Source organism: Heptranchias perlo, chromosome 31 (assembly GCF_035084215.1).
Source record: "Heptranchias perlo isolate sHepPer1 chromosome 31, sHepPer1.hap1, whole genome shotgun sequence".
In the NCBI taxonomy this organism is placed as follows: domain Eukaryota; kingdom Metazoa; phylum Chordata; class Chondrichthyes; order Hexanchiformes; family Hexanchidae; genus Heptranchias; species Heptranchias perlo.
Window position 1 is genome coordinate 26,015,569 of NC_090355.1, and position 27,186 is coordinate 26,042,754.

The following is a 27,186-nucleotide window of genomic DNA, read 5'->3' on the forward strand; positions in this document are numbered from 1 at the left end:
AAAATGCTGCAAACACTTAGCAGATTAGGCAGCTTCTGTGGAGAGAGAGATAGACTTAATGTTTACGGACGATGAAAAAACATTATTTCGATGTACTAAATTCACTTTAAAGAAATAAAATAAAATTTGGAGGGATAGTGCCTTGAGGATGATGAGAGGACCAGCAGGATTATGTTTTAAAGTTTAGCGGAGTGGCAGGAAAAAGACAACAAGAAAAAAAATTGTCTTTTTAAAACAAAATGGAAAACTGGCTAACATTTAAAACTGTGGCTTACCTGCAGAGGAAACCATGATGGTGGATAGAATCTCTAAATATTTCCACCAATCTTGGATCCTGGAGTTTTTGAAGCTCCATTGAAAGAAGTGGACAGCTGCAGGTGTGACTGACTGTTAGAAGCTGCTCACTTTATATAGGAATTCCCATCCAGGTGCCACCAAGCGGTGATGACTGCACGACATACATAGCAACTTTAATTTATTATATCGGTTGATGCAGATTTGCCAACTGTCAAACATTTACAGTGCTAATCCTAACAATTTACCTAAATTTTAAATGAGGAGCATACGGGAATTAGGGCAATCCATCTTGAATCACCCACACACTAATACTTTTAATCTTTATGATTTTTCCTTAACTCTGTGCCTATTACATTCACAACCAATACTAAATCTGATCTTGTTTTACCACATTTCTATACATTAGGGGAATTTGCAACCAGCATAAAAAATTTGTTTTTTCTCAATCGAGGCCAGAGGAGGCCTCATTCATTTCCTCCATGAAAAAGTCTAGAGGGATGTGGCGTCAGCCAAGGAATCTCCACAGAGCTGCTTTTAAAAGTATTCAGTTGCAAGAGAAAAAAAACTAGTGATGAGTGATCTTAATGCCGAACATAATAAAACAGAATTAGAAAGCCGTGGAATTGTTTAAATAAGCAATTGGATTTTTTTGTTTGGGTGGGAGAGGGGTAAGGAGTGAAAAAGCTTCATTATTCCTTAATGTTCAAAGCTCTGTGTGATCAAGCAAGCCATTTGAAGTAGTTATGTCAAAATTGGAACAGCTAGGCCACTCCAGCAGTCAGTGTTTTTTTTTGACACTGCTCCAAGACGACAACACATCACCGAGTCAGGCAGTTGTTTTTCCCCCAGTGCTGTTCCCCAATTTGAAATGGTACGTTTTCATTTTTTTAAAATGAAACTTGGGGAGGAAATTGCCTGTAATTTTACTGTGCTTTGTGGGATCATTTCCCCCACAATGTACTTCAGTACAATTCTGGTGTGCTGCATAACAGCCATGGAAATCAAAATTTGGTGGAATGAAAAGGGTCTTTATTTTTAAATGCTGCCAACTGAAGATACACAGACTTGCTAAAAGCAGAATTCTGTCCACTACTTGAAAAGTGGCAAATGAATCAATATTATTTATAATAGTCTTGCACCAATAACAAGCCTCTCAGAAGCCTTGTGAAAGACTGCCATCTACTGGATTTTTGATTGAAGGGTTCCATGAAACCTAATAACATTTAGCAAAAATATTTTTAAATTTATAACCAATAAAGCTTCTTGAGTCCAGTGTGCACTCTATAAATGTCAAATCAAAAACTGCATGCAGAATTCCATATTAAAATATGTGGTTTGTAAACTACTCATGATAAACTTTTGCCAACAATTTAGAGATTGAATATTCTATGATTCAACCTTGGGGATTTATATTGCACCCCTTCACATTCTTACAGCTGGCTGTATAAAATATATAAACATTTTCTATACTTTTCTTTTCATACAGTACATCTTTACTGTTTTAAAAATGCTTTTCATCCCCTATGTGCTGTGCCTCGGCTGTGAGTGTGAAAGAGACCTGCTCTGCCAGGTATGTGTCAATGCTGCTCTGTAACTGGAGAGATGGGAGAGGCTGGAACAGGTTATAAATTCACATATGGAATAAAGCTTATAAAGCATTTATATAAAGGTTTCTATTGTCATGTCTGCCTGTCCTGTTTTGTTTCAAAATATTTGGATTGCTTTGTAAAAATTATGAAAGAAATCTCCGAATCTCAACGGGAACAGAGTATTTCTAAAAGTTGCTAATCGTTCTGCTGTAGTTTTGTATTTGACTGCAAGGATATTACCATAGTCTTCACAATGCTTGATGTCACAATCCTTTCTGATAGAAAGAAAAAGAAAGACTTGCATTTCTGTAGCGCCTCTCATAACCTCGGGACATCCTAAAGCACTTTACAGCCAAGGAAGTACATTTGAAGTGTAATCACTATTGTAATGTAGGCAACACGGCAGCCAAATTACACACAGCAAGGTCCCACAAACTAATGTGATAATGTGCAGTTAGTCTTTTTTCAGTGATGTTGGTTGAGGGATAAATATCGGCCAGGACACCGGGGAGAACTCCATTGCTCTTCTTCGAAATAGTGCCATGCGATCTTTTATGTCCACTTGAGAGGGCAGATGGGGCCTCAGTTTAACGTCTCATGTGGAAGATGGCACCTCTGACAGTGCAGCACTCCCTCAGTACTCATTCGTGTCTCAGCCTAGATTTCGTGCTGAAGTTTCTGGAGTGGGATTTAAACCTACAATCTTCTGATTCAAAGGCGAGAGTACTACCCACTGAGCCTCAGATGACACAGTCCTGTTTAATAGCTGATAGCAATGCTATCCACAGCCCTCTGGGGTAGAGCATTCCAAAGATTCACAACTCTCTAAGTGAAGAAATTTCTCCTCATCTCAGTCCTAAATGGCCGACCCCTTATCCTGAGACTATGACCTCTAGTTCTAGATTCTCTAGCCAGGGGGAACAGCCTCTCAGCATCTACCCTGTCAAGTCCTCTCAGAATCTTATATGTTTCAATGAGATCACTGCTCATTCTTCTAAACTCCAGAGAGTATAGGCCCATTCTACTCAATCTCTCCTCATAGGACAACCCTCTCATCCCAGGAATCAATCTAGTGAACCTTCATTGCACCACCTCTAAGGCAAGTATGTCCTTCCTTAGATAAGAAGACAAAGAACCAGAGATGAGAATTGACAAAAGAACCAGAGGGGAGATGAGACTTTTTTTAATGCAGCAAGTTATTACGATGTTGAATGCTCTACTGAAAGGGTGATGGAAGCAGATTCAATAGTAACTTTCAAAAGGGAACTGGATATATATGTTGCAGTGCTTTTGGGAAAAGAGCAAGGGAGTAGGATTAATTGGACAGCTCTTTCAAAGAGCCAGCATAAGCCGAATAACCTTCTTCAGTGCTGTACGATTCTATGATATTAGGATCAAGATCAAAATACTTCCTTCAGTGTCATGGTGCTAGGTGGAAATCCAGATGTGACATAACCAGAGCAGAGTTTATAATCAATGTTCACATATCAGGCTAGATGGAAACAGCTTTTGAACAGCACCAAGAATTATATTTTGCCCACATTATCCAGGCTCTGTACAGCTGAGATTACACCCCTATAACTGGAGTGCAATTTATTCTGAGGAATAAGAGTAGAGAAATTTGGATATTATTTTTTTTCCTATTTTGAAAGCCTACAAGGTGAACAACAACAAAAACCCTTAAATATGATTAACAATTCTAGCAATCGCATGTTTAAAAAGCTACTTGCATGCTCAGTAAAAAGCATACACTCGACATGTGCCTTCTTAGCATTTGAGATTAAATGCAAGGGGAACAACAGATTAAATAAATGATGTGTATTTACTTTTTTAGAATCTTGTAGAATTAAAATTAAAGCTGTGGGGACACCATCAATAAAGTCCAAATTTATAATTTGAGCACTGCAAATTGTGACATATAGTCAAGAGAAGGATGGAATATCTTTACAAATGACAATAAAGGACTTAGGCTGTGGTAATGTTTGCTTTGACCATTTAAACCCAAATGTAATAAATACACTAAAGAAAAAAATTAGATATAGATATAATCTCCACCTTTAAATATATTTTTGGCAGTTTTTTCCCCTACAATTTGCTCCCATTCGCTTCACCTGGATTACAAGCAGCACATTAGTGCAGTGAATTATCGAGAGTAGTTAAGTATTGCCAACTGTCAGACAAGTTATTCCAGTGCTTCAGCAATTGAGTAAAATGATGAGGTGTGGCTTTCTGTTCAACAGGTAGAGACCTATGCAGCTAGTTTCAGATGGATTAGGCAAAAAACCATTAGGTTGAAACAGGGAAAGCCAAAAATTCAAATCTTATGTCTGCCTTGCTGGGCCAGACCAGATATGACCAGAATTAGGTCGAAGTAGAAATCCATATATCAATATTATAACAAAAAAGTTAAAAAAGATTAAAAATTCTAATGAGTCACATTCTGACTAAAAACAGGTCACAGCTCTTCCGATTTATATATAAACACTAAATTGTATTGCAGATATTGAGTTAAGTACTGCAAAACCTATTGTATTTTGCATTAGCAGTCCCTACAAACCTGAAATGACATGGACATCAAAATTACAGCAGTAAGAGGCAAGATAGCTTGGTTTACGTATGAATTACATACTTTTCAGTTTGCCAGAGGCTTTTTTTGTAGTAGACTAATTCCAAATTCCATTTTCAAGTAATGCTTATATTAGAGCACCAGTCTAAATAATATGCAGTATAGTTAGGGTGGGAAGATTGCCAATCAGATCAGGTTAGAGACAGGATCAGGCTCCCAAAACAATAAACAAATTTAAACCTGTGTAGGATTTGCATTCCACAGCTGCCAGCCATACAAATGTGGAGTACAAGATTGACATTAACTGCATAGATTGTGTAAAGGACCTAATGTGAGGTAAATGGATATATGCATGGAATTTCTTAATAAATGGCCCCTTTGTGTTTAATGGTTAATGACAACAGGTTCAGTTTTTTTTTAAAAAAGGGTGCTACATCTTTAAGGCTTTTTCATCTCATAACACCATCTGAAGATGGGAGACGAGCCAAATAACCAATTTTCTCCCACGCCTTTTACAAAGAATTTACAGGAAACAGGCTATTTGGCCAAATGGATCAATGCCAGAGTTTATGCTCCACATGAGCCTCCTCCCACCTTACTTCATCTCACCCTATCAACATATTCTTCTATTCCTTTCTCCCTCATATACTTATCTAGCTTCCCCTTAAATGCATCTCTGCTAATAATCTCAACCACTCCTTGTGGTAGAGAGCTCCTCATTCTCACCAGTCTCAGTATAGAAGTTTCTCCTGAATTCCTTATTGGATTTATTAGTGACTATCTTATATTTATAGCCCTTAGTTTTGGACTCACCCATAAGTGGAAACATCTTCTCTACATCTACCCTATAGAACACCTTCATAATTTTAAAGACCTCTATTAGGTCCGCTGAGTCTTCAGGGAAAAGAGCCCCAGCCTGTATAGTCTTGCCTGAAAGTTACAACCTCTTAGTTCTATTAGCATGCATGCAAATTTTTTTGCACTTCCTCCAGTGCTTCTACATCCTTTTTTGTAATATGGAGATCAGAACCATGCACAGTACTCTGTGATCCAACCAAGGTTCTATATAAAGTTTAACATAACTTCTATACTTTTCAAATCTATTCCTTTAGAAATGAAACCCATTGCTTCGTTTGCAGTTCTTATGGCTTTGCGAGCCGGCATTACTACTTTTAAGGATGTGAATCTGTACCCCAAGATGACTTTGCACCTCGACTCCATTTAGTCTTATTTTCCAAGGAGTAGGTGACCTCCTTATTCCTCCTACCACCTCACACTTATTTTGAAATTAATTTGCCACTTACATGCCCATTCTGCAACATTTGTCTGAAGTGCACTAGCAAGAGTCCTTGTGCAGATGCGACTGGCCTCTCTACTAGTCACCTTTGCACCGCAGACATGACTAGCTGTGTGGGTGGAAGACTAGGCATAATTCATTCCTAAACTGTGTTACAGCCTGTAAGCATTCCAATGTACTACATTCAAAAGTCTGAAATGCACCTACAGATGTTCTTAGTATACATGACATGATGAAAATTATAAATTTTACATTAGAGCTTTTTTCAACTCCACTGAAAGCACTCATTTTGAGCAAAGTCTATTGTTCCTGCAACTTTGCTACCTTGCCTAAAAGGCCATCATGTGGAAGTTTAGACAGTATTGGTGTTGTCAATGTACATATCTCACTCCATGCCTATGGATAAAATCATCAGAGCAGCAACATTTAAACTAGGACAGGGCTAAGGATGGATCCCAAGGGCACACCCAAGTTGTACATGCAAGACCGGGAAAAATCATTGGCAGATGTGCAGGCTATGGCTTGGGATACATAAAAGTTGAACCAGACATGTACAGTCCCACAGAAAAGTGAAGAATTGAGATGTTGACTGTGAAATTCTACAAATACAGCAAGTTGGTGACTTTGAATAGGGATTTGAAAAGTGGTGGGAGGGGCAAACACAAATGCAAGTGCCAGAGAAGAAATGGAGGAGGGTAGAAAGAGAGCAGCAGTTGGACAATCGTCAAGAGTGTGCTTTTTGAGTAGAAAGTGGCAACAATTTGACAGACACCGAGCCAGTGCAACATCACCAGTGAGTACTGGGGCATGGAAAGGTAGTTGTGCAGCAAGGATTTGGTTTGCGAGGAGGTGGGGGGGGGGGGGGGGGGAATCATATAGAAGAAAGGAGCCTCCTAATGGCTCTCAACATTCCTGGACTAGGAATGTGGAAATCAGCTAAGGTTTGCACTGACAGTTATCCAGGGATCCATGCATGTGACAATCTGAGGCAAAATAGGACTGGCTACCTATTGGTTACCTTGTGGTCAAAAATGCCTGGTGACAATATGAATAATCAGCTAGCAGCAGTACTAGAAGGGCAACTGTTCCTTATAGAACTATGCCACATTTGCAGTTGCAACATCAGGAGAAAAGGGAACTAAAATGCCACAAATTCAGTTTTTTTTTACAAGCTCCAGGACCACCGGTCTTTTAGGAAGTAGTTCTTGCTGCATTTATTTGTTTAAAATTGATTAAACATTGCTCTAGCCTCTTATTGTAGCATAAAAATTCAAGCTACAGTGTTTGAAATTTATCCCCAAGCTGATACTTAATGAAAAGCTTCTTCAAAAAAGTAAAAAGGCAACTCAGGAGGGTTTGCCAACTTCCATCATTTATTCCACAAATCCCAAGTTCAGTGCCATTTGGCTACAACTCAACCTGGCATGAATTGTTTCTTTTCCAAGTACTTCAAGTATACACTGCATTGCCAGGTCACTGCACACATCTAGCTCACTGATCTGCCACATTAAGGAATGTCAATTAACAAGTGCTTAGAGGCAGGAGGATCAAACGTAGTTACATTCTTAAAAAGAGTACAAGGACAAATTAACTAGATACAGGTACTTTATTTACAAATATTCAGATTAATAGCATTTTGTTCCATCAAATGAAAGGTACAGCAGTTCAAAGTAATTTTTTTTCTGTCAGATATAAACAAGACCTACTGTAAGCTGTTCAGGAGTAGTTCAGATCTCATACCACCTAATAATTAAAGCAAACTTTAGCAAAATTTAGAATGAAACACCTTGCCAAATGCCTGCACGTTGTATCTGCAGGCCGTGGTCCCTGGGCAACACCTTGCTAAAGCAAAGGCGTAACATTGCAACCAAGACAAGAGATTCCTAACCATTTTTCCTTCAACAATACTCCCATATACTCAACAAAAAAGGTTCACATTCTTAAAATTAATAGCAAGACACTACAAACAAGGGACAGTGCACAAATTGACAAAATTTCCAATATATTGCAGATTCCAGTTTTGGCCTTCCCACAGCATCTCTGTGCAGGATCCCATTTTTCTACAAGTGTGAGGATTTTCAGCTGCTCAAGTGTCCATATTAATGGGGGATTTTGAACATTATTCTTAATTTCTTGATAGAAATAATGCTTAAACAGTGCAGACCCATTTTGTACACAACTGAAGATGCAGATCATTAAATCAGCATTTTAACCACAATTATGCCGCCCGAGGCAAACTTGTTGAATCACCATTTGAAATTTAAACTACTTTTATCCCTTGAAATAAAGTTAGGTCAGAAACATCCTACCAAGTGTTTAACACAATGAACAAAAAAAATTAAAAATAAAACAAATCTCCCTTAAAGTCTGCTTTTTGAATGGAATTTGGCTATCCAGTTCATTAAGGACAATTGCACCTAAATGTGTTGAGTAAAAAGCACATGTATGCATTCATTCACCCAGTTTTCTTTTTTGAATGATGTAAGGCAGTAAATACAGCCATCAATGCAAGACATCTACAGAAAACATTACACGGTCGATTGCACAACAGGATTATTAATGGTAGAGACTTTCCACAGTGCAATGATGGAACAAGACGACAAGAGAATACGAAACTCAACTAGTGTTAAAGTACTGCTTGCTTTGTTTCTTTTTAAAATGTGATTATATCCATTCTGTGCTTAAAGGGGCAACATGGTCACTTAGATTGTACTGTACAAACTGGTACTTTTCTTATGGTGCCAGTAATCAATTGGTTTCTTCATTAAAATCATATACACAGATGTATTTAAATGTTAGTTCAGTTCCTTCAAATTTTATACATATTTACGTATGTTAATAAATGTAAAGAATAAAATGACAAAAAGCACACTAAAGCCTTCTTTTGCGTCTTAAGAGGGAAAGATGAGTAATAGCCATTTCCCTGTGCAAGGTTAAGACAAGAGCTGGAATTAGAACCCCATGAAAATATGTAACTGGGTGGGGACCTTATGAACAGCAACAAGCATACTCTATACGTTACAGACACCCGATCCGGTTTGAGTTGGATGTCAGTTCACAGTCAAAGAACCTATCAGTAACTTTGAACAGCATGGACAACAGTTGTATGGCAGAACAGGAGGGTTTTTACTGTACAACAAAAAAGTTTTGAATGAACAGTAAGGTTATGTCTATAGCCCATGTGTGGGGGGGAATGGAATTAGGCAATGTCCGCATGACGTTTAGCTGATAGGGGCATTGAAATCAGAGCACAGATCGAGGATGATGAGGAACTACCACAAGAACGAGTAAGAAAATATTTCAATTCTAAATTCCATGCAAGAGAGGTTTTATTACTCTACTCATTTTCCTTGTAACCTGATAAACATCTACGGTGGTTTAGCGAAGAGCCATTTATCATCGTGTTAAACTGTTGTCACAGCAGCAAAATTTATCCTGTCAGATTATCAGCAGACGAGGAGGCAGCTAGAAATACTGCTTTGACAAAGACACAAGAGAAAGATGTGAAAGGTCAAGAGGTTGGCTGGCTGAAGATCACTAGCAGCCGCAGCCTTCTCTCTGGGGTTGGGGTTCACTGATTAATCGGCCACCCTGAGGAGCGGAGGGTTTGTGCTGTACTCCAGATTCAGCAGCATTGAGATCCAGGCTACCATCCTGTATGTTCTGGTAAATTTTCTTGGCTGCCTCCAGGAATGCATCCTCAACATTCTCACCTCTAGGAACAAAAAATAATTTTTATTTACTGTAGCTTAATTAAAAATATATATATACACACACAGATCAAACTGAATACTGGCCCTACTAAAAACACTGCCTTGACATATCTGTACAATTCTTGTGGCTAGTGTCCAAAGCCCCAGTGACTGAAGTCATTCCTGTGCAGTTACTTGCTGATTTTATAAAACCAGCCCAAATACATTTCATTGTAAAAAAAAGTGCCAACAACAAATACCACCCCCCAAACGCAGAAAACAAAAATGAAATAAGCATAGATTCCATTGATCTGAAATTATCTATTACACTCCTTTCCCTAACATGAATGGATCAATGCAATTCAGCTTTAAAAAAAGTCCTAATAGAATGAGATTAGCTTTAAATGAAGTCAAGAAAATTATACCTCTACTATACCACAGTTTAAGACAGGAACAGCAGCAGGAAAACCACACTAAAGTCAGTTGATTTAACCAAAGCTCTTACAAACTCTTATGAAATTTAAGTGTAAGTATTCAAAAAGACCCATCAACTAAGTTTGCTTTCAGTGATTGATGTCAAGAAACACGTACGTTTTTGCACTTGCTTCAAGGAATAGCAGACCTGTAGCAAAATAAAGTAAAACTTTAGAAGCAGCAAAAGTTCCACCGACAAGACTTTAGATGTTATAAAATTAACTTTCAATGGTCACAAGGACCACAGATCAATTCAACAAATGTATCTAAAATGCCATGGTAACTAAATTTTAAGCCATAACATTGTTCTGAAACACCCATCACCATCTCGCAATTGTAAGAAATCATTCTATTCTCCGGCTGCAGTTATCCTACAATACAGGTCTGCGGCCTACAGTCGTAGAATTCAGAGTACAGTCAACAAAACTGGAGTTGTACACCACCCATTGGTGAAATGCCTTTTTTTGGGAGAGCAAGCACAAAAAAAATTAAACTTTAAAGCATTCAGGAGTGAGATGTAGATCGGACTCCCAATTTGTACTGCCATTTCTTGTGGAAGAGAATGTAACAGCAAGACAGCAGTCCATGTTGTAACCACATTACAGCAGTTTCAACTAGTAATAAAGTGGTGGTCTTGCTTTTGTTATGACAGCAGTTCCTCTTCCCACCTGTTAGTGGGCTAACTCACTCATGGTACAGTGAAGATTAGCCACACCAACACAAGGCAAACTCTGCATGCTGTTCAATGATCTGAGTCCACCACACAAGAAACCAATTATAGATGTGCAATCTAAACTTCACCATCAAAAGACCACATTCCCATTTTAATCTCACTTTTTTTTTAAAAAAAAGCTAAGCAATGGAACCATTTACAGCCAAAAAGAATTACGATTTGAAAACACACTTAATGGTTGAACTTCTAAAAGGAAGCAGGAATTTATGCTTAAAAAGCCAGTTCTAATATTTGGATTGCCTCCAGTGGTTTTAAAAATAGCACTATAGCTAGGAGGGGACGTATACAATGAGGATTTAATGTTTTGGACAGTCATGTCCTTAACAATTACCCACAAAAGCATCCAGTTTAAAAAAAACAGGCCTATCTTAAATTAATTTATAAATGGGTTTAAAACAGGTAATGACAGTTGCTTTCTAATTCTTAGAGAAAGGCCTTCACAATCCAATTCTACCAAATCCTGCTCCTTCCTCATATCTTTGAAGTGTTTAATAAGCATCTGCATCTACAGCTTTGAAATTTTTTAGTATGAGGAACAGCAGCCTGGATAGACAAAGAAGATAGTGAAGAGTTTTGGGATTATCCCACCTCCCTTTCTTGTATTTTTGTCCTCTTCTGAAGGCACTGACTAATACCATTCCATTTTTAAATTAAAAGCCAAGGGAATCATAAATATCAACTGAATTTTACATTGTGCAATTCTTGAAAATATCTAACCTGTGAAATGTGAAGTCAGCATGAAAAGTTACACTGCATTTGGTTCTACACATGGACCTCACCTAACCATAATAAAAACCAGTGGCGTTAAGTCTCTTCACACTGGTGGGTAAATGGAATGAAAATCAGGGAAGTTCTCAGGCTTGCTAGAAATGTCATTTTTGGGGGGAAAAAAAATGGGCCACCTGTTGAACTAAATTTCAACAGTGAAAGCACAAACATGGCATGAATCTTCTATAATTTCAGGTAAAATTAGTGAGCATGGAGATGGATAGGTTAGTCAAGGATAGCCAGCAGATTTGTTAAAGGCAAATTATGTTTACAAATATAAAAAAACTGAAGTGACCAATTGGATAAAGAGAATGCAGTAGATGTAGTGTATATGAATTTTCAGTATTTGTTTGACAAGTTATTACGAGAGGGAAAGGCAGGGCAACCAAAGCCAGAGCTCCCTGGATGATAGAGTGTAAGGTGAAGCAGAAAAAAGGGGGCATATGACAGATGTCAGGTTGGTAAAACAAGTGAAAACCAGGCTGAATATAGAAAGTACACAAGTGAAAAAGGAAATAAGAGGGTCAAAGACAGTATGAGAATAGACTGGCAGCTAACATAAAAAAGGGAATCCAAGAGTCTATCGGCATATAAATAGTAAATGGATAGTAAGGAGGGGTGGGGCTGATTAGGGACCAAAAAGGAGATCTATGCATAGAGGCAGAGGGCATGACAGGTACTAAAATGAGAACTTTGCATCTGTCTTTACCAAGGAAGATGCTGCCGCCACCAAGTCACAGTAAGAGGTAGTGGAGATACTGCATGGGTTAAAAATTGATAAAGGAAGTACTAGAAAGGCTGGTTGTAATTAAAGTAGATAAGCCATCTGGTCCAGATGGGATGCATCCTAAGTTGCTGAGGGAAGTAAAGGTGGAAATTGCAGAAATGCTGGCCATGATCTGCCAATCCTCCTTAGATATGGGGGTGGTGCCAGAGTATGGGAGAATTGCAATTGTTATATACCTTTGTTCAATGACTTGGACTTGGGTGTACAGGGCATAATTTCAAAGTTTGCAGATGACAAAACTTGGAAGCATAGTAAACAGTGAGGGGGATAGTGATAGACTTTAAGAGGACATAGAAAGGCTGGTGGAATGGGCAGACGGAATTTAAAACGCACAAAAGTGCGAAGTGATCATTTTGGTAGGAAGAACAAGGGGAGGCAATATAAACTAAATAGTACAATTCTAAAAAGGGGACCATGAACAGAGATCTGGGGGGTATATGTGCACAAATCTTTGAAGGTGGCAGGACAGGTTGAGAAAGCAGTTTAAAAACAAACAGGATCCTGGGCTTTACAAATAGAGGCAGAGTACAAAAGCAAGGACGTTATGCTGAACCTTTATAAAACACTGGTTTGGCTACAACTGGAGTATTGTGTCCAATTTTGGACACTGCACTTTAGGAAGGATGTGAAAGCCTTAGAAAGGGTGCAGAAAAGGTTTACTAGAATGGTTCCAGGGATGAAGGACTTCAGTTATGTGGATAGACTGGAGAAGCTGGGGTTGTTGTTCTTAGAGCAGAGAAGGTTGAGGAGATTTGATAGAAGTGTTCAAAAATCACAAAAGGTTTAGATAAAGTAAAAAAGAAATTGTTCCCATTGGCAGAAGGGTTGAGAACCAGATAATAGATTTAACAAAGGTGACTGGCAAAAGAACCAAAGGTGACATGAGAAAACAATTTTTTTTAATGCAGCGAGTAATTATGATCTGGAATGTGCTGCCTGAAAGGGTGGTGGAAGCAGATTCAATTGTGGCTTTCAAAAAAGGAATTGGATAAATACTGAAGGGAAAAAATTTGCAAGGCTACAGGGAAAGAGCAGGGGAATGGGACTAACTGGATTGCTCTTACAAAGAGCTGGCAAGGGCCCAATGGCCTCCTTCTGTACTGTAACCATTCTATTCTATAATTACAAGAGGCTCAGAAGAAAAAATCAGGCATATCATACAAGGTGCAGCAGCATGGAAAGAAAGTTGTTTGATGGACAAGAAACAAGAGCTAGAGTAAATGGATGTTGCTTAGATTAAAGGTTGGAAGTTGGGCATCCCAGGGACAAGTGCTGGGTCCATTTTTGTTCACAGTATATATAACTGATTTGGATGTCAGTATAGGGAACTGAATCTGCATTTGCAGATACACAAAAAGGAGGGGGTTGGCAAACAGTGACAAAGACTGTAAAGATTTAAAGGAAAACAGACCGGTTAGTGGAATGGGCAGATAGGTGGAAGATACAAATTTAATATGGATAAAATGTGAGGCACTAGATACAGAGGCATGATGAGGAATAGGAGTGTTAACTAATGGAAAGACACTGCAGGGCATGGGTGAACAGACTTCAAATGGTCAAAGCCATAAAAAAAAGGCAGCATTTTGGGTTTTTAAAATTAGGGGCCAGAGAGTAAATGCATGAAATTTTGGTTAGGTATTGTATGCAGTTTTGGCCATCCCATTAGAGAAAAGACATTAAAGCCTTAGTGAGCATATAGCATAGATTCACCAGGATATCAGGGATGGGAAACTATAGTTATGAAGGGAAACACTTGATACTGGGACTACTTCCACTGGAGCAGAGAAGGCCAAGAGGAGATTCAATAAAGGTTTTTAAAATTATGAAAGTTTTTGATAAAACAAATTAGCAAAAGATTATTTTCTCTGGTTGGGAAGCCAGTGATAAGGGATCTTCAATTAAAAGAGAGTCAGTAAAGTGAGAAGTTAGGAGAAATTTCTTTATGCAGGGGGTTGTTAGGAGCACAAAAGGCTTTGCTACAGGCAGTGGTTCAGGCAAACCAATGCATCTTTTAAGGGAAAATTGAATAAATATTTGAAGCAGATGATGATACAAGATTAGTTTTGGATTGCTCTAGCAAAGAGCTGACATGGATGCAATGGGCCAAACAGCCTCCTTGTGTTCAGTAAACATCAATGGAGTACAGTTAAAGCTGCTACTATACATTCTGTGGCTCCATACAGTGGAAATTTTTACCAGGAGGCAAGAAACTCATCCTGCATGGTCTGGATTTAATTATAACCAGATCTTGGATAAGTGATGCTGCGCTGGAGCATGGCATGGAACCAAAACCTTTAATGCATACAGTGTGGAATCTAATGCTTGGCAAGGGACTCCAGATAATCTCAGCTGATGATTCAATTTCTTTAATAAACAACTTTAATACAAACTATTTCCTAGACATATTTGGTTACTTTTTGTGCAGTGCCTAAAAGGATAAATATCTCCTAGCAGGAATGAGTCACACTTAGAAAGGCTGTCCAAAACCAGAACAATGCTTCTCAACCCATTCACTATTTCATCAAAAGTTATTCAGTACAGCCTCACATTTTCCTTGATTGTTTCCATATGGAGGTGTCATAGTCTTTACAGGATTGCTCAGTTTCAGAACTACAGTAACAGCATAATTGTTCCTCAAACATTTCAACCCAATCATAACTTCCCATTTCACTTTTAGGGAACCATGTTAATATCAAACTGCCAACTTCCTAAGCCATAAAATACAAAACCTTTATATTCTCACTTCCTCATTTGAGTCTGATGTAATTTATACTGCATTGCATGACCCAAACAACTTCCTTCACTGCAAAGTAGAAATTCAGTGGAATTTTAATAAGTTTCAGCCTGTCTTAAATGTCTGGTATCTAGAACCAGGAGAAATCATGTCCAGAAACATCAGTTCAGCATCCAACCTCCACAAAATGGCAAAGCCGACAGCTCCACGTTTGGAGGATCAAATATGAACTGGTGCTCTACCTCTTTGGAGAACTGCAAGTTATGAGGTTTTCCTACATTGAGCAGAGGTTAAGAGCTTAACCGCCTTGCAATGAATATAGACAAAGCAAGGCCGGGGAGGGGGGTGGAGAAAAGGGAGGAAGAAACAAGAAACAAATTTCCCAATGCAAGGAATTTATTTTCACAAGACAGTATTTGAAATCTTCCTTTTTGGCACAGAGCTAATGTAAATAGTCTTAATAAGGAAAAGGGGAAAACAAAATAAAACCTGCACTACTTTTATATTCCCGAATTCACTGCAAGACCAATACGTTAAAGAGTATACTTGGATAGAGGGGACGCAAGCCTGAACGACAACAACTGAGAAGGCAAAGCACAAAGCAACCTAGCCCACAGACGTGTGCCAGTGGTAAATGAAATAATTGCTAAGAAAACATGTTTGAAGAGTGGGATATTCAAACCAACTCAAAAGTATGTCAAACATTAATATAGTAAATGTAAAAAAGCCACTGAAAGGTTAGCATATTCTACTGAATTTTGTTACATCGATTAGGGGACTGTAGACACTTCTCAGACTCCCAATCATGGCACTCCACACAAACCATCAGATACTATGTCTGGTCTCGCCTTTGCAAGGGGTTAAGGAATTTGAGCAAATCAGTATAATTTATATTTCATTCCTCTTCCCCAGAGGAATTTATTTATTCAGATCATATTGCTGAATTTAGGGTACCTCTATAAAACCTTATATCAATTATTGGTTTCACAAAGACTAAATAAGCATGTTAACAATACATTCTGTAGCCAGGAAACCCACCATTTTCTTCAGCAAACTGCTTGGCTTCTTCGTACGTTACATCTCGTTGAGCTTCAAGATCTGCCTTATTTCCTATAAGAATAATCACCTGTGTACAGAAAACAAAGTAAATATTGCAGATCGCTGATTTCTGCCAGCTCATTTTAAGCTGTCCAAATTGGTGAGTGTTGCAAAATCAAAGTGGCCACACTACAAACTGGCTTGCTTGGTTAAAATTCTGGCATTATACAGAATTCGATTTAAACAAATGTACTGATTGTTCTGGTTATAAACTGCCAACAAAAAGCAATGCTGTAGCTGAACTACACTGTAAAAATTTACAAACAAGTACACAAGATGGCTACCAATCCATAGCATTTTCATTAACAGGAAAATTAAGGAAACATTGCTGCTGCCAGAGTGAACGTTAACCAGGTAAAGCAAACCTGTAAGTAAATTCATAAGTTTATTTTCCAATTAACAGTCAGATCATATCACAGGATCAATTCTTTGGTATTAACTTTGCACACATCAGTTTGCAGTATGCATTTGGGATAGGAGATAAGCACATTGAGTCAGCAGTCAGAGCCGGTTGTCGACTGTAAAGGTTGGCTTGCAATGCTTCTACATATTTTCACGCTAAGAAACATTAACTATATGTGCATCAAGCCCTTTTGGTGTTTGGCTGGTTTAAAATTTAATAGATGAAAACTCAGTAAATTATTCAATATGGATGTTTGACCTAAACGCAACTTGAAATGTTTGTCAATGTCTGGCGCCCCAAAACATGCCCCATTCATTGTTTTCATAGGATTTGATGGGCCTCCTGTCAACTTCTCAATTGCAGATGTTTTGTAAGCTCACCAAGTTGGCTACTAAAGAAAGTCTTTTTTAAAAAAAAAATTGTATAAAGCAGAAATCTTAAAAGCAGCTTATGTTCTTTTAATTCCGATTCCAGGACCCAACTCCCAGTGCTTAAGCTGCTAAATCCATTTTTCATAGTCTGGCAGTGGGCTCGTAGATTCAAGTCAAAATTATTTTTTTTTTTAAATTTGGGCACAGACTCCTGAAATATGAATTAAAATACAACAGGAACTTTGCAATGCTCAGCAGTTCTGTTGCAGGGCGAATGAATTCAGTAAGAAGCTATTTACATAGTACAAGAGACATTAATTTCAAGAGTTGGTCAGAAAAACTTGGGCGAACAGACTCAGTCGTCCCATTATGTGTGTTGCAAATTACTACATGGGTCATAATATCTGGTCTAGATCCTTGCTTCTGTAAATCATTAACTGCAAATAAATGATCAGTTTTAGCCTGTACAAAGTGGGTCCATATTTTGACATTTTCCTCTTTCCAGGCCAACAGGAGACAGTGCAAAACCCTACGTAAGTTCTGGATCAGTGTTACTGCTAAAGAAGATTAACCTGGACTATGCTAACTCAGTAGGAGAGACAGTGAATGGTGCAGGTTTTAGACTATAAAGCACACATTCCTCACTGAATTTGTTGTCAGGCTGCTTACATGAGAAAACTGGGTGGGGAGGAAGGAGGAGTTCAAAACCACACACAGCAGCAGAGCAGCTTTTACAGGCCACTTAACTTACAGTATTTGGATTAGTTAAGTTTCTTGCATCTGTAAGCCAGCTACTAAGGTGGTTGTAAGTACTTCTCCTGGAAAATAAAACAGAACAATTCACAAAGGGAATTACAATACAACCGGAATTTTTCAATTTGATATTTCTAATGCTCCTCTAAGAGCAAACATTTAAAAGTTTCTCTTAACCAATATATTCTTTTAAATTGCTAAAGGTGAGACTCTGAAATAAGACCGAATGAAAAGCGCTATCTGATGCGCATGCACTTAGTTTCATTTAGAGTTACTGCATGTAGCGAGTAATAACGCACACCTCGCAAACTGGAGACATCCTGAAGTTTAGTATAAGTTTATTGCTCACAGCTAGTAATCATGCACGCCATTCCAAACTGGAGACGTTCCGCAGTAATATCCTCAAGTGGAGACAAGGAACTGCTGCATTTCCCTGTAGGAGGAAAATGCAGGGTTCTGAAACACCTTAGTGGCCAGTGCCAGAACAGCACTAGAGGCTTGGGTGACAATCACCTTCCTTTTTGGTCAGTGATCAGCACACCTGGAATCAACCAGAAAAAGCCATTGATTATGTACTTTACAAAATACTGGAGAAGGCAGCAAAACTAAATACATTTTTTAGCTTTAAAAAAAAAATCAAACCTATACCACATTGCTGATTGAAAATGAAAATAAAATCTGATCAATGTGAGGCTAATTACAATTTTAAACTACCATTTGCGACAAATACTGCCACAGCAGAATGCGTGTGTAATTACCTGGTGATATCATAAACCATGAGAGCTCCAGCAGCACCTCTGTAGTAGCTTCGTGTAACAGCCCTAAACCGCTCTTGGCCAGCTGTGTCCCAGATCTGAAGCTTGATCTTCTGACCACTAACTTCAATTATTCTGGTTCCGAACTCTACCCCAATCGTGTGGGGACAATCAGCCATAACTAGGGTGGAAGAAAATATTATTTAAAAGAAATAAGTTATAAGCAATATGCTTTTATATTACTGGAGCATCTTCATACTAAAAGCCTAGCTTTGAAGCATTTACACAGTGGCAACTCATTTTCAATCTATGTTTACAAAGTTAACTTCAGCCACCAATTAACCAATTGCCTCAATTAACAGTGAGACACTGAATTTGACACATTCTGATTTGTGTGTATATGCTGATACACAAAGGCACACATCAAGTCAGTTACACTGACAAAAGCAGATCTCCCAAAACCCCCTCAAGGTGCACACAACAAATTGCAGCTACAGAATGTGTAATGTTTAGGTGCCTCCAGATAGCAATCCTTCCTACGAAATTTGAATTTTAAATTATTTTCACTTTTTAAAAAAAATATATAAAGCACCCTGGAGTGCTTGAGTAGTAAGATTTAGGCTTAAACATCAAGTTGAAATTCTCCACAAGTCAGTTCTCTTCTTCTGGGCTTGAGTTCTCATGGCACATGCCTGGACAGCACCTGTGCTTTGGGTGGGAGGGAAGAGGAAACAAAGAAACAGAAGTGAATGTTGCCTCATGCTTACGCTGAGTTAGCAGCTAGTCCTAGAACAACATCAGCAAGGATAGCAGACTAGGTCAGAGGTGGGTCTGTGGCAGAAGACCAAAAAACAAGCACACACACACAAAGTCTAAATCAGTGAAGTGCATTTGATGCACCCAATACTTGAGGCAGTTGGCTTATCAACAGATGCTATATTAAGTGAATTATTTTTTGAAATGTACTTGTTTAAGCAGAGATATTTTGCAACGGTGTAATCCTCCCCCACCTTGTGCAATATAACATGCATGTTAATGCAATTATAGGTGGAGACGACCAACAGATTGCTAGTCCAGATCAAGTCTGAGTTGCTGATGGCCTGGAAAATAATTGCATGCAGTACATTAATAAATGCAAGCAAAATCCTGTTTTCAGGGTTCATTTATAGTGCATGAACATTCTTTTCTTCTGCTACTCTTTAGGTCCTCCCTTTTGCAACACAACCTACTCCCAAGCCTCCATTTAAGTAACTCGAGGCAATAGCAAATCACAGCTGCAACACCAACTAACATACTGACTCCTCCCTGCAATTTTGTGGCATGCAGCCCTGCTTCTACTCACCTGCAGCTCAGTAGAGAGAATGTTAACTCACCATTACAAACTGTGGGTGTGAAACCAATGCCCTCAAGTTTTAAATACAGGTCAGATATTTGAAAGTGCAATTACTTATTACAACATGATATCTGGTGATGCAGAAAGTTGGAGCACCAAATCATGGTTCAGCAAAATGATGCATGCTGTCAGAGGTGCTGGGTAGCATCAAACTTTCTTCCCCACTTTGGCATTGGTAGAAGATCCAGTAGCAGCTCACATGTTAGCCTCTGGCCTTGGAGGAGAAGGGGGTGGGGCAGAAATAGAATTTTACAACCAAAAATGTTGATTTATTTAACTAAGTCTTTATTATATTGGCATGCTTCCCATCACTTTTTTTCCCCCACTCGAAGGGCCTTCCTGGTCTGTGCATGTCAATACATGCTCCATCCATCATCCAATGTTTTATATCAGCTGTAATACTCTTCCTGTCCTTGAATGTATTACTATCAAAGAGCTTTGGCTTTGCTTTCCAAATCAGGCCTGCACCTCATACTGTAGTGACAGCATTAGAAATCACTGATCAGTCTCCCACTACTGATAATGTGATGTGTGTTAATGAGAAGCGCTCTCTCTTGAGAGTGGTGGGAAACAAAAATAATTAAATGCAAGAGCTTCAAGCAGAAGACATGCATAACTGATTGAACAACATGCACCCCATTCCTCATAGGATATCAGGGACCAAATAATCATTCAAACTGGATGAAATTATTCCAAAACAATTAAGTGCAATGGATAGACAGATGGTTTACAATTTGTTGCATGGTCCTCGATCAACCACCGGAGTACGATTGAAAAAACATTTATAACAAAAAAAGGGCTTTAATACCAACTTAAGGTAATAAAATGATCTAATTAGGATTTTTGACATGAGACATAAAAACCAATACATATTTTAGTTATCACCTCTAAATTCTGCATCAATTTATAAGATGGCAGTTTCAGACTGGAATTATGATCTTGTCAAGTAATTTTTAATGCTATTAGATTTTCAATTAAACAGTGGTGGTGGGGGGGGGGGGGAATGATATATTAAATAAATGAGATTAAGTAGCGCGACAAGTCAGATAGGGAACAAAGCTTTCTCTACTGCGCCTTAACCTCAAATCCGAGAGCAGGTAAACAGGAGGACTTTTATTTCACTAGTCTGGGCTGAATTCAAACCCTAGTTCAAGGAAGGCTGGACAACACACTACCAACCACACAACCTCTCCTTTCTGCTCTCCTTTTAAGGCACATCTCCAAGTAACTACAGTAACACCTCAATTATCTTGATATGGAGGTCCATCTCTTGCAAAGAGTCCCAAATTACTTTCCCCCAAAGTACTGCTGATTGGGGAGACACGGACCACTCTTAGTCCTCATCATTAATCTTGCTAGAGCAGTTAGGAAAAAAGTGCATCTTTAGCAAGCTCTCAGGTCTGCAGTGTCTAGTATTACAGGCAGTGTGCGTGCTTTGAATCTGGTTCAAATCCTGTTCAGAGTGATGGGGTGAAACATTCCTCTGCTGGTGGTTACTGATTGAGAGTTGCTGACTTGACAAGAGCTCAACTACTGAAATTTATCACATGGGATCAATACATGCAATTAAACAACAGCATTAACAATGAAGATTAACTTAATTACAAAAGTTGGTTTTGCATGCACAGTGCTGCATTCGACATGGGTGTACACTGGAGCACCTGCTACTTGTGACAGCCTTCTCAGTTATACAAATGAGAGAATTATTCATTTTCCACATAGTTGTGTACACACAGGGACTCAAACATGGACAGCAAAACATATTCAGAAATCTCGCACGCAATGATAGCTTTGGTTATTTTCATAGTGGGATGGGACAGTATTATTTCCCTTTATTTTAAATAGGCTCATTTCTAAAGTGCACTTAGTAGAGATACAAAAATACTAATCAGATATTAATACATAAATGAATTAAACCTGAGTTAATACTTTGAAACAACTCAGCAGCCACAGTTAAGTAAACAACATTCTATACACTTTTGGAAAATTGATTTCCATGGCATTTACTTACATTTCTTTTCTGTAAATTGATGAAGCAAGCATGACTTCCCTACACCCATGTCCCCTGTTGTAAAAAAGAAAGTTTAAAAATCAAAGGATTAAAGTCAACATTAAAATTAAAATAACACTCATTTAGCTGCCTCTGTTCATACCCTTTTGCTCTAAACCTAGACATCCTTTCTGGGAATCCCATCTTCCTGCTTCTATTCCAAATTCATCTGCTAGTAAATTCCTTGGGAAGAAATGTAGGACAGGGATTTAGCCAGAAGTTCTACAAGGTGTCAGCTTTGATTTCAAAGTTTTAGGTGCTGTATTATGATGCATTTAATGTTGAAATGACTTACTAATTTAAAATACAGTAGGGCCTCATTAGAATACAAATCCCTTTGGAGTTACAAAGCAAAGTTCAGGAAATTCCACTGAAGTTTCCTGCAAGCTTTGCAAACTGTAGCCTCATCTGGTTAAGCAGAAGATGAATTTGTAGCTCTTAACTGCCATGTATCATTTGCTGAGTTGAAGAATTTACACACAAGGCCACTCCCAAAAAAGAGACTGGGACAATCTCAAAATTCCACCTTATGTTGCAGACCAGTTTCCTTTTGCAGTATTCTTCTTTGACCACACCGCAGAATCGATTTGTGGGGAATATTTTTTGCTTATCTGGTAGTGCAGATGCAGCTTTATATTTACCAAAGGCACTATACAATGTACAATCTCTTTAGAAGTTACCGTAAGTGTTTCAAGTGTAGCATTGTGCATAGGACCTAAAAGTTTAAAAGATATTTGGCATTGGGATCTTGTTCTCATTTCTAAGAATGGCTAAACACAGCTTTAACATTACCTTAACACTTGGCTATAATTGATTTTTAAAATGTAATTTTAAACATTTAAAATAGTTACTTCTATATAAACACGGACCTAATTGCAACGAACAAAAAAAACCCAAAATATTATTTTTTTTTAAATGTCTGAGCCTGAGTGTTCAATATTGAAGCCATTATAAATTATATAAAGCTACAATAATTTCAAAATATGTTATGGCACAGCTCCTGGATCCAAATTAATATTTTTTTTTGCACAAGATTGAAAAATAGAGGCCAAGGTTCAGAATTTCATTTTTTTGACAATAAAATTCACCTTTATCCTAGGCTGGTTAAAACTTTTTGCAGTAGCCATTGGGTGTTAAATTTTCAAATGTGCATTAACGTTTACTCTGGGCAATTTGGTTTCCTGGCATTAAAACTGAATTACTCTCAGTGTTATTATCCTGAAACAGGCATGACATCGCTGAGCTCCACAATTTTCTATCCCCATCTCAAATAAATCTACCACTTTAATACAACAGAATTCTCTATTCAGATCAACTAGGGATTTTTTTTTGTAAGAGAGGTTCGGGCCATTATCTTTTGGTTAATAAAGGCTACACAATACTACAAAGTGCCAGAAGAGGACACTACAGCTTTGATATAATTTAACTACCATACAAACATTAAACAATTTGAATGTTACATGGAGTGTCCTTTCTGTACTAAAATCTTTTTACATGTTCTGCCTATCTTCTATAAAATTTACAATATAGTATTTTGTGTCAACATGCACTATGAAACTCTATGCAGTGAACATAAAATGTTGGAAAAATTAATGTACTATATTTATGCACTTGGATTGAAGGCTAGCCAATTTTTTAAAAATACAATCAGTATAAATTAGAGTTATGTGCAAATCTATTATTGAGCTACAAAAACAGGCATAAACCAAAATATGAACACTTGCATTAACCTGGATTTCAATCAGAAACTCAAAACCTCACACTTAAAAAGGAAGATTCTTTCAAAAATAATGGCTGAGCTTCCAACATTATGGTTGTTTCCAGGGAATGCCGCATCATTTAGAAGTACTGTATAATTAAATCTAAAAACCATTACAAAAGACCAATTCATGTGTCAATTTTGTGATGAACATGGCAACTATTTTGCTCTTGCATTTCAACTTTTGGTTTAAAAGAAAACCAGGGCCACAAGTTTTTACAGTGAACAAGTCACATTCCATTTTAAATGCAATTTCAGATTTTCTCCCTCACTGTTCTGTACTAAATTCTTCCCACTGTAATTAAGATATTGGTTTATGCTGACTAAAGCGAAATTCTTAGTTGTTACCTCAGATTTAGAAAGAAAAACAACTTGCAGTTATCACATCCCAAAGTGCTTCACATCCAAATACTTTTAAAGTCTACCCACTTGTGTGCACAGCACAGCTCCACAAACAAAAAGGAGATAACTTGACAGGTTAATCTATTTTTGATTGTGTTGGTGGAGAGAAAAGTTGGCTGGGACATATGGAGAATTCCCTTCTCCCTGTTTGAATAACGCCAGGGAAACTTTTATGCCCACCTCAGACAGATGAGGCCAGAGTTTAATGGCTCATTTGAAAGACAAGTGCAGTAATCCCTCAGCACTGCACTAGCCCAGCCAAAACTAACACTTCAACCCATAACTTTCTGACTAACAAGCAAGAGTACAACTAAGTGAGCCAAACTGACTCGAGCGAAACAAGGAGCAAGATAGTCAACACTGACATCATTTCTAACATCTACAGTTACAGTATGTTTCATTTAAGACTTCTGCTCTCATTTAAGGCCAATTCAGCATAATGTGGTTAAAAACTAAGCTATAAAGTGCTGCATGCATAGAAACAAACAGTAAGTGGCAACACTTCAATAGGTGGGGAAGGGGGGGGGGGGGGGGGAAGGGAGAAAGGGAGGAAAGAGAGAGAAATAAAGAGAATGAGGGAAGAATTCCATATGTATCAGTTTTATACTTAAATACCCCTCACTTTCCTAATTTTTTTCTTGCCCTCTTTCTTCCTCTTTCCTTGCCCTAATGGAACCTGTTACTGTATTACTTCCTGTATACTATTAAATGCACAGTTATCCATCTGTAGGAATTTAGCCCGAACTTCAAAACACAAATGTACTCACCAATAATAATATATTTGAAGATGTAGGAGTAGTTATATGGAGCAGTGGCCATCCTGGCTCTACAAGGAAAAAGAAATAATAATGAAACCACAATAGACACAACCAAAATTCAGAGCCCTGTGGCTACAACATTATATAAACATGTAGCGATATAAAAACTTCCTTGCAGAGCATTTGATGTACTCGTCAATATACATTGCCACTGGGAGTGGGGGGTGACTTTTGTTCCCGATGGCCCCGCTGACTCAAGAAATCTATTTAACGAAGTACAGATGTAATCTTATCTCTACCTTCCACAACAGTTTGCACTGGTGCACCATTTCTAAAAAAAAATCACTACTTTGAAAAGCCATTTTAAGTAATTTTGCTGGAAAGCTTCTTTAAATGAAATTGCACCTCAGTTATGAATATACCTATTTACCCATATGATCACCCTGTATCATGTAATTATGTACTTTAGCAACCTCCAATCAAAACAGAGAAACTGATTGCAAACTTCAGATTATTTGTGTGACTTTCAAAATCACTAATTTACCAGAGATACTAAACATATACAAAATTAAACCATTTTCAGACTACAAAATTGCAACTTTGTTGAAGACAAAAAAAATTCTTGCAACTTAACCAAGAGGTTAGTACATTTAAATCAATGGCTTGTCATATGCGTGTTATCAATATTTTGTTCAGATATTTGATTGCCCTCAATTCTATGCATAGATCAAAAAACATTTGATGCAAGCCAAGAACATAATCTGTACATTGCAACTTTTGAAAACCCACATTTTACTTTATAAAAATTAGAAAGTTATTCCCCTACCCTAGTGATGTCACTAAGATTTCAGTAAAAGTGTCAGGATAGATGTATGAAATTTACATGTCTGAAAGATGATCCAGCTGTTTAAATATAGATTTTATTTGCACTGGACAAAACATTTGAATTCAACAGGTGATTCTGAACAGGAAGCTGGCTTCCAACATTGTTTGGTGGACTACGGTGGGAGAATCCAGAACCAGGGGGTATAATCTTAAAATTAGAGCTAGGCCATTTAGGAGTGAAATAGGAAGCACTTTTCACACAAAGGGTACTGGAAATCTAGAAAACACTCCATCAAAAGACTGAAATTCTCAAGACCAAGATCAAAAGATTTTTGGAAGACAAGGGTATCAAGGGGTATGGAGCAAAAGCAGGTAAATGAAATTGAGGTACAAATCAGCCACGATCTAATAACATGGTGGAACAGGCTCAAAAGGAACTTGAACTTTTGTTCAAGTTCCTATGGCAGATTCGTAGAACCACATTTTCCACAATTCTTGTGGGTCCAGCCATTTATACTTAGGAACGCAATCAATAGTGGGAGCTCACATTCGTAATTGGCTGCACTCCAACGCTGAATTAAGGCAGTTTTAGGGTGTGGACCAATGCTCACTGGAAATCAAATTGCAATTGCCCAAACTCACTTCACCAAGACTCCCAAAATCCATCTGATCAGACCACCATCCTAGTAGTTTGGGCTAGATTCAAACTCAAGTTCCAGAGATAAAACATCAGTGTCTAGCCCACTGTACCACCTAGCCCTGAATTTATTTTCCCAGGAACCAAAATATGCCAACGACCAACTACTGAAAAGTCACTCTGCTCCCCATCCACCTCAAGTGCTCTCTGCCACTCATTCCACCTGGCTGTCAATCAGCTCCTAGCTGAAGGTGTTACTCGATCCCAGAAGCAAACTTTGCACCATGCACTACAGACAATGATAGGAATTCGTGATTTGGCAAAAAACCTATCACAGTAGTGTCTGTCAGGAACAAGGGAACCGCTTTAATAGGGACTAGAGCAGTCCAAAACCACAGGTTAAGAGCCATTGGAATACTAGGTTAGTAAGAATAAAACTAAAGATAGTACTGTATTGAAATTAAGTGGTAAATATTTCAGTTCCAAATAAATCTTTATCCAACAGATACTGCATTTCAAAATAGCTGTGTAGCAAGTGCTTGGAGATGTTTGACACAGGACACTAGACTTGCAAGGTCTTTTGAACTGAAGACAATATAGGTGAAATACATATTTTGAAATAAATGCATGATGTTAGAGAAGTCAGTTGTTTTCTACTGTATTGCACCCTTAACACTGCACAACAAAAATATTACTCTAGAAAATGCAAACAGACATTAGAACTTTCAATCTTTGAATAATTTCCTTTTTAAAAAAAGAGAAACTTGTGGTTGCATTTTTCAATGCAACTACAAGACTGAAGGTTCATTCCATTCTGGCTGCGGCCAGTGATTCACTTGTGCAGCTCACCTCACTGCCTGAGGAAGGAGAAAATCTCCGAAAGCTTGTGAATTTAAAATAAAATTGCTGGACTATAACTTGGTGTTGTAAAATTGTTTACACCTCACTGTACACAGTGAATCACTTAGCATAGCCAGAATGGAATCAGCAAATAAGCATCAAGGCTAGCCACTGCAATGAGAAGGGGCCTGCATTTGAGTTAACT

General features: G+C 38.1%; 1 protein-coding gene across 2 annotated transcripts in view; it reads right to left on the reverse strand.

Annotated features, from left to right (window-relative positions):
- Positions 1 to 7,104: 7,104 nt before the first annotated feature.
- LOC137300597 (ras-related protein Rab-14) overlaps positions 7,105 to 27,186 on the reverse strand; it is a 33,837-nt gene continuing 13,755 nt past the window's right edge. For both annotated transcript variants that reach the window (XM_067969766.1, XM_067969767.1), the window contains exons 2-8: positions 24,689 to 24,747; positions 21,722 to 21,775; positions 18,321 to 18,498; positions 17,561 to 17,627; positions 15,976 to 16,063; positions 10,033 to 10,063; positions 7,105 to 9,464 (exon numbers count right to left, since the gene is read on the reverse strand). In XM_067969766.1, coding sequence (XP_067825867.1) covers positions 9,287 to 9,464; positions 10,033 to 10,063; positions 15,976 to 16,063; positions 17,561 to 17,627; positions 18,321 to 18,498; positions 21,722 to 21,775; positions 24,689 to 24,740 — 648 coding nt within the window. In that variant the 5' untranslated portion in view covers positions 24,741 to 24,747 and the 3' untranslated portion in view covers positions 7,105 to 9,286. The remainder of the gene's footprint in view (positions 9,465 to 10,032; positions 10,064 to 15,975; positions 16,064 to 17,560; positions 17,628 to 18,320; positions 18,499 to 21,721; positions 21,776 to 24,688; positions 24,748 to 27,186) is intronic.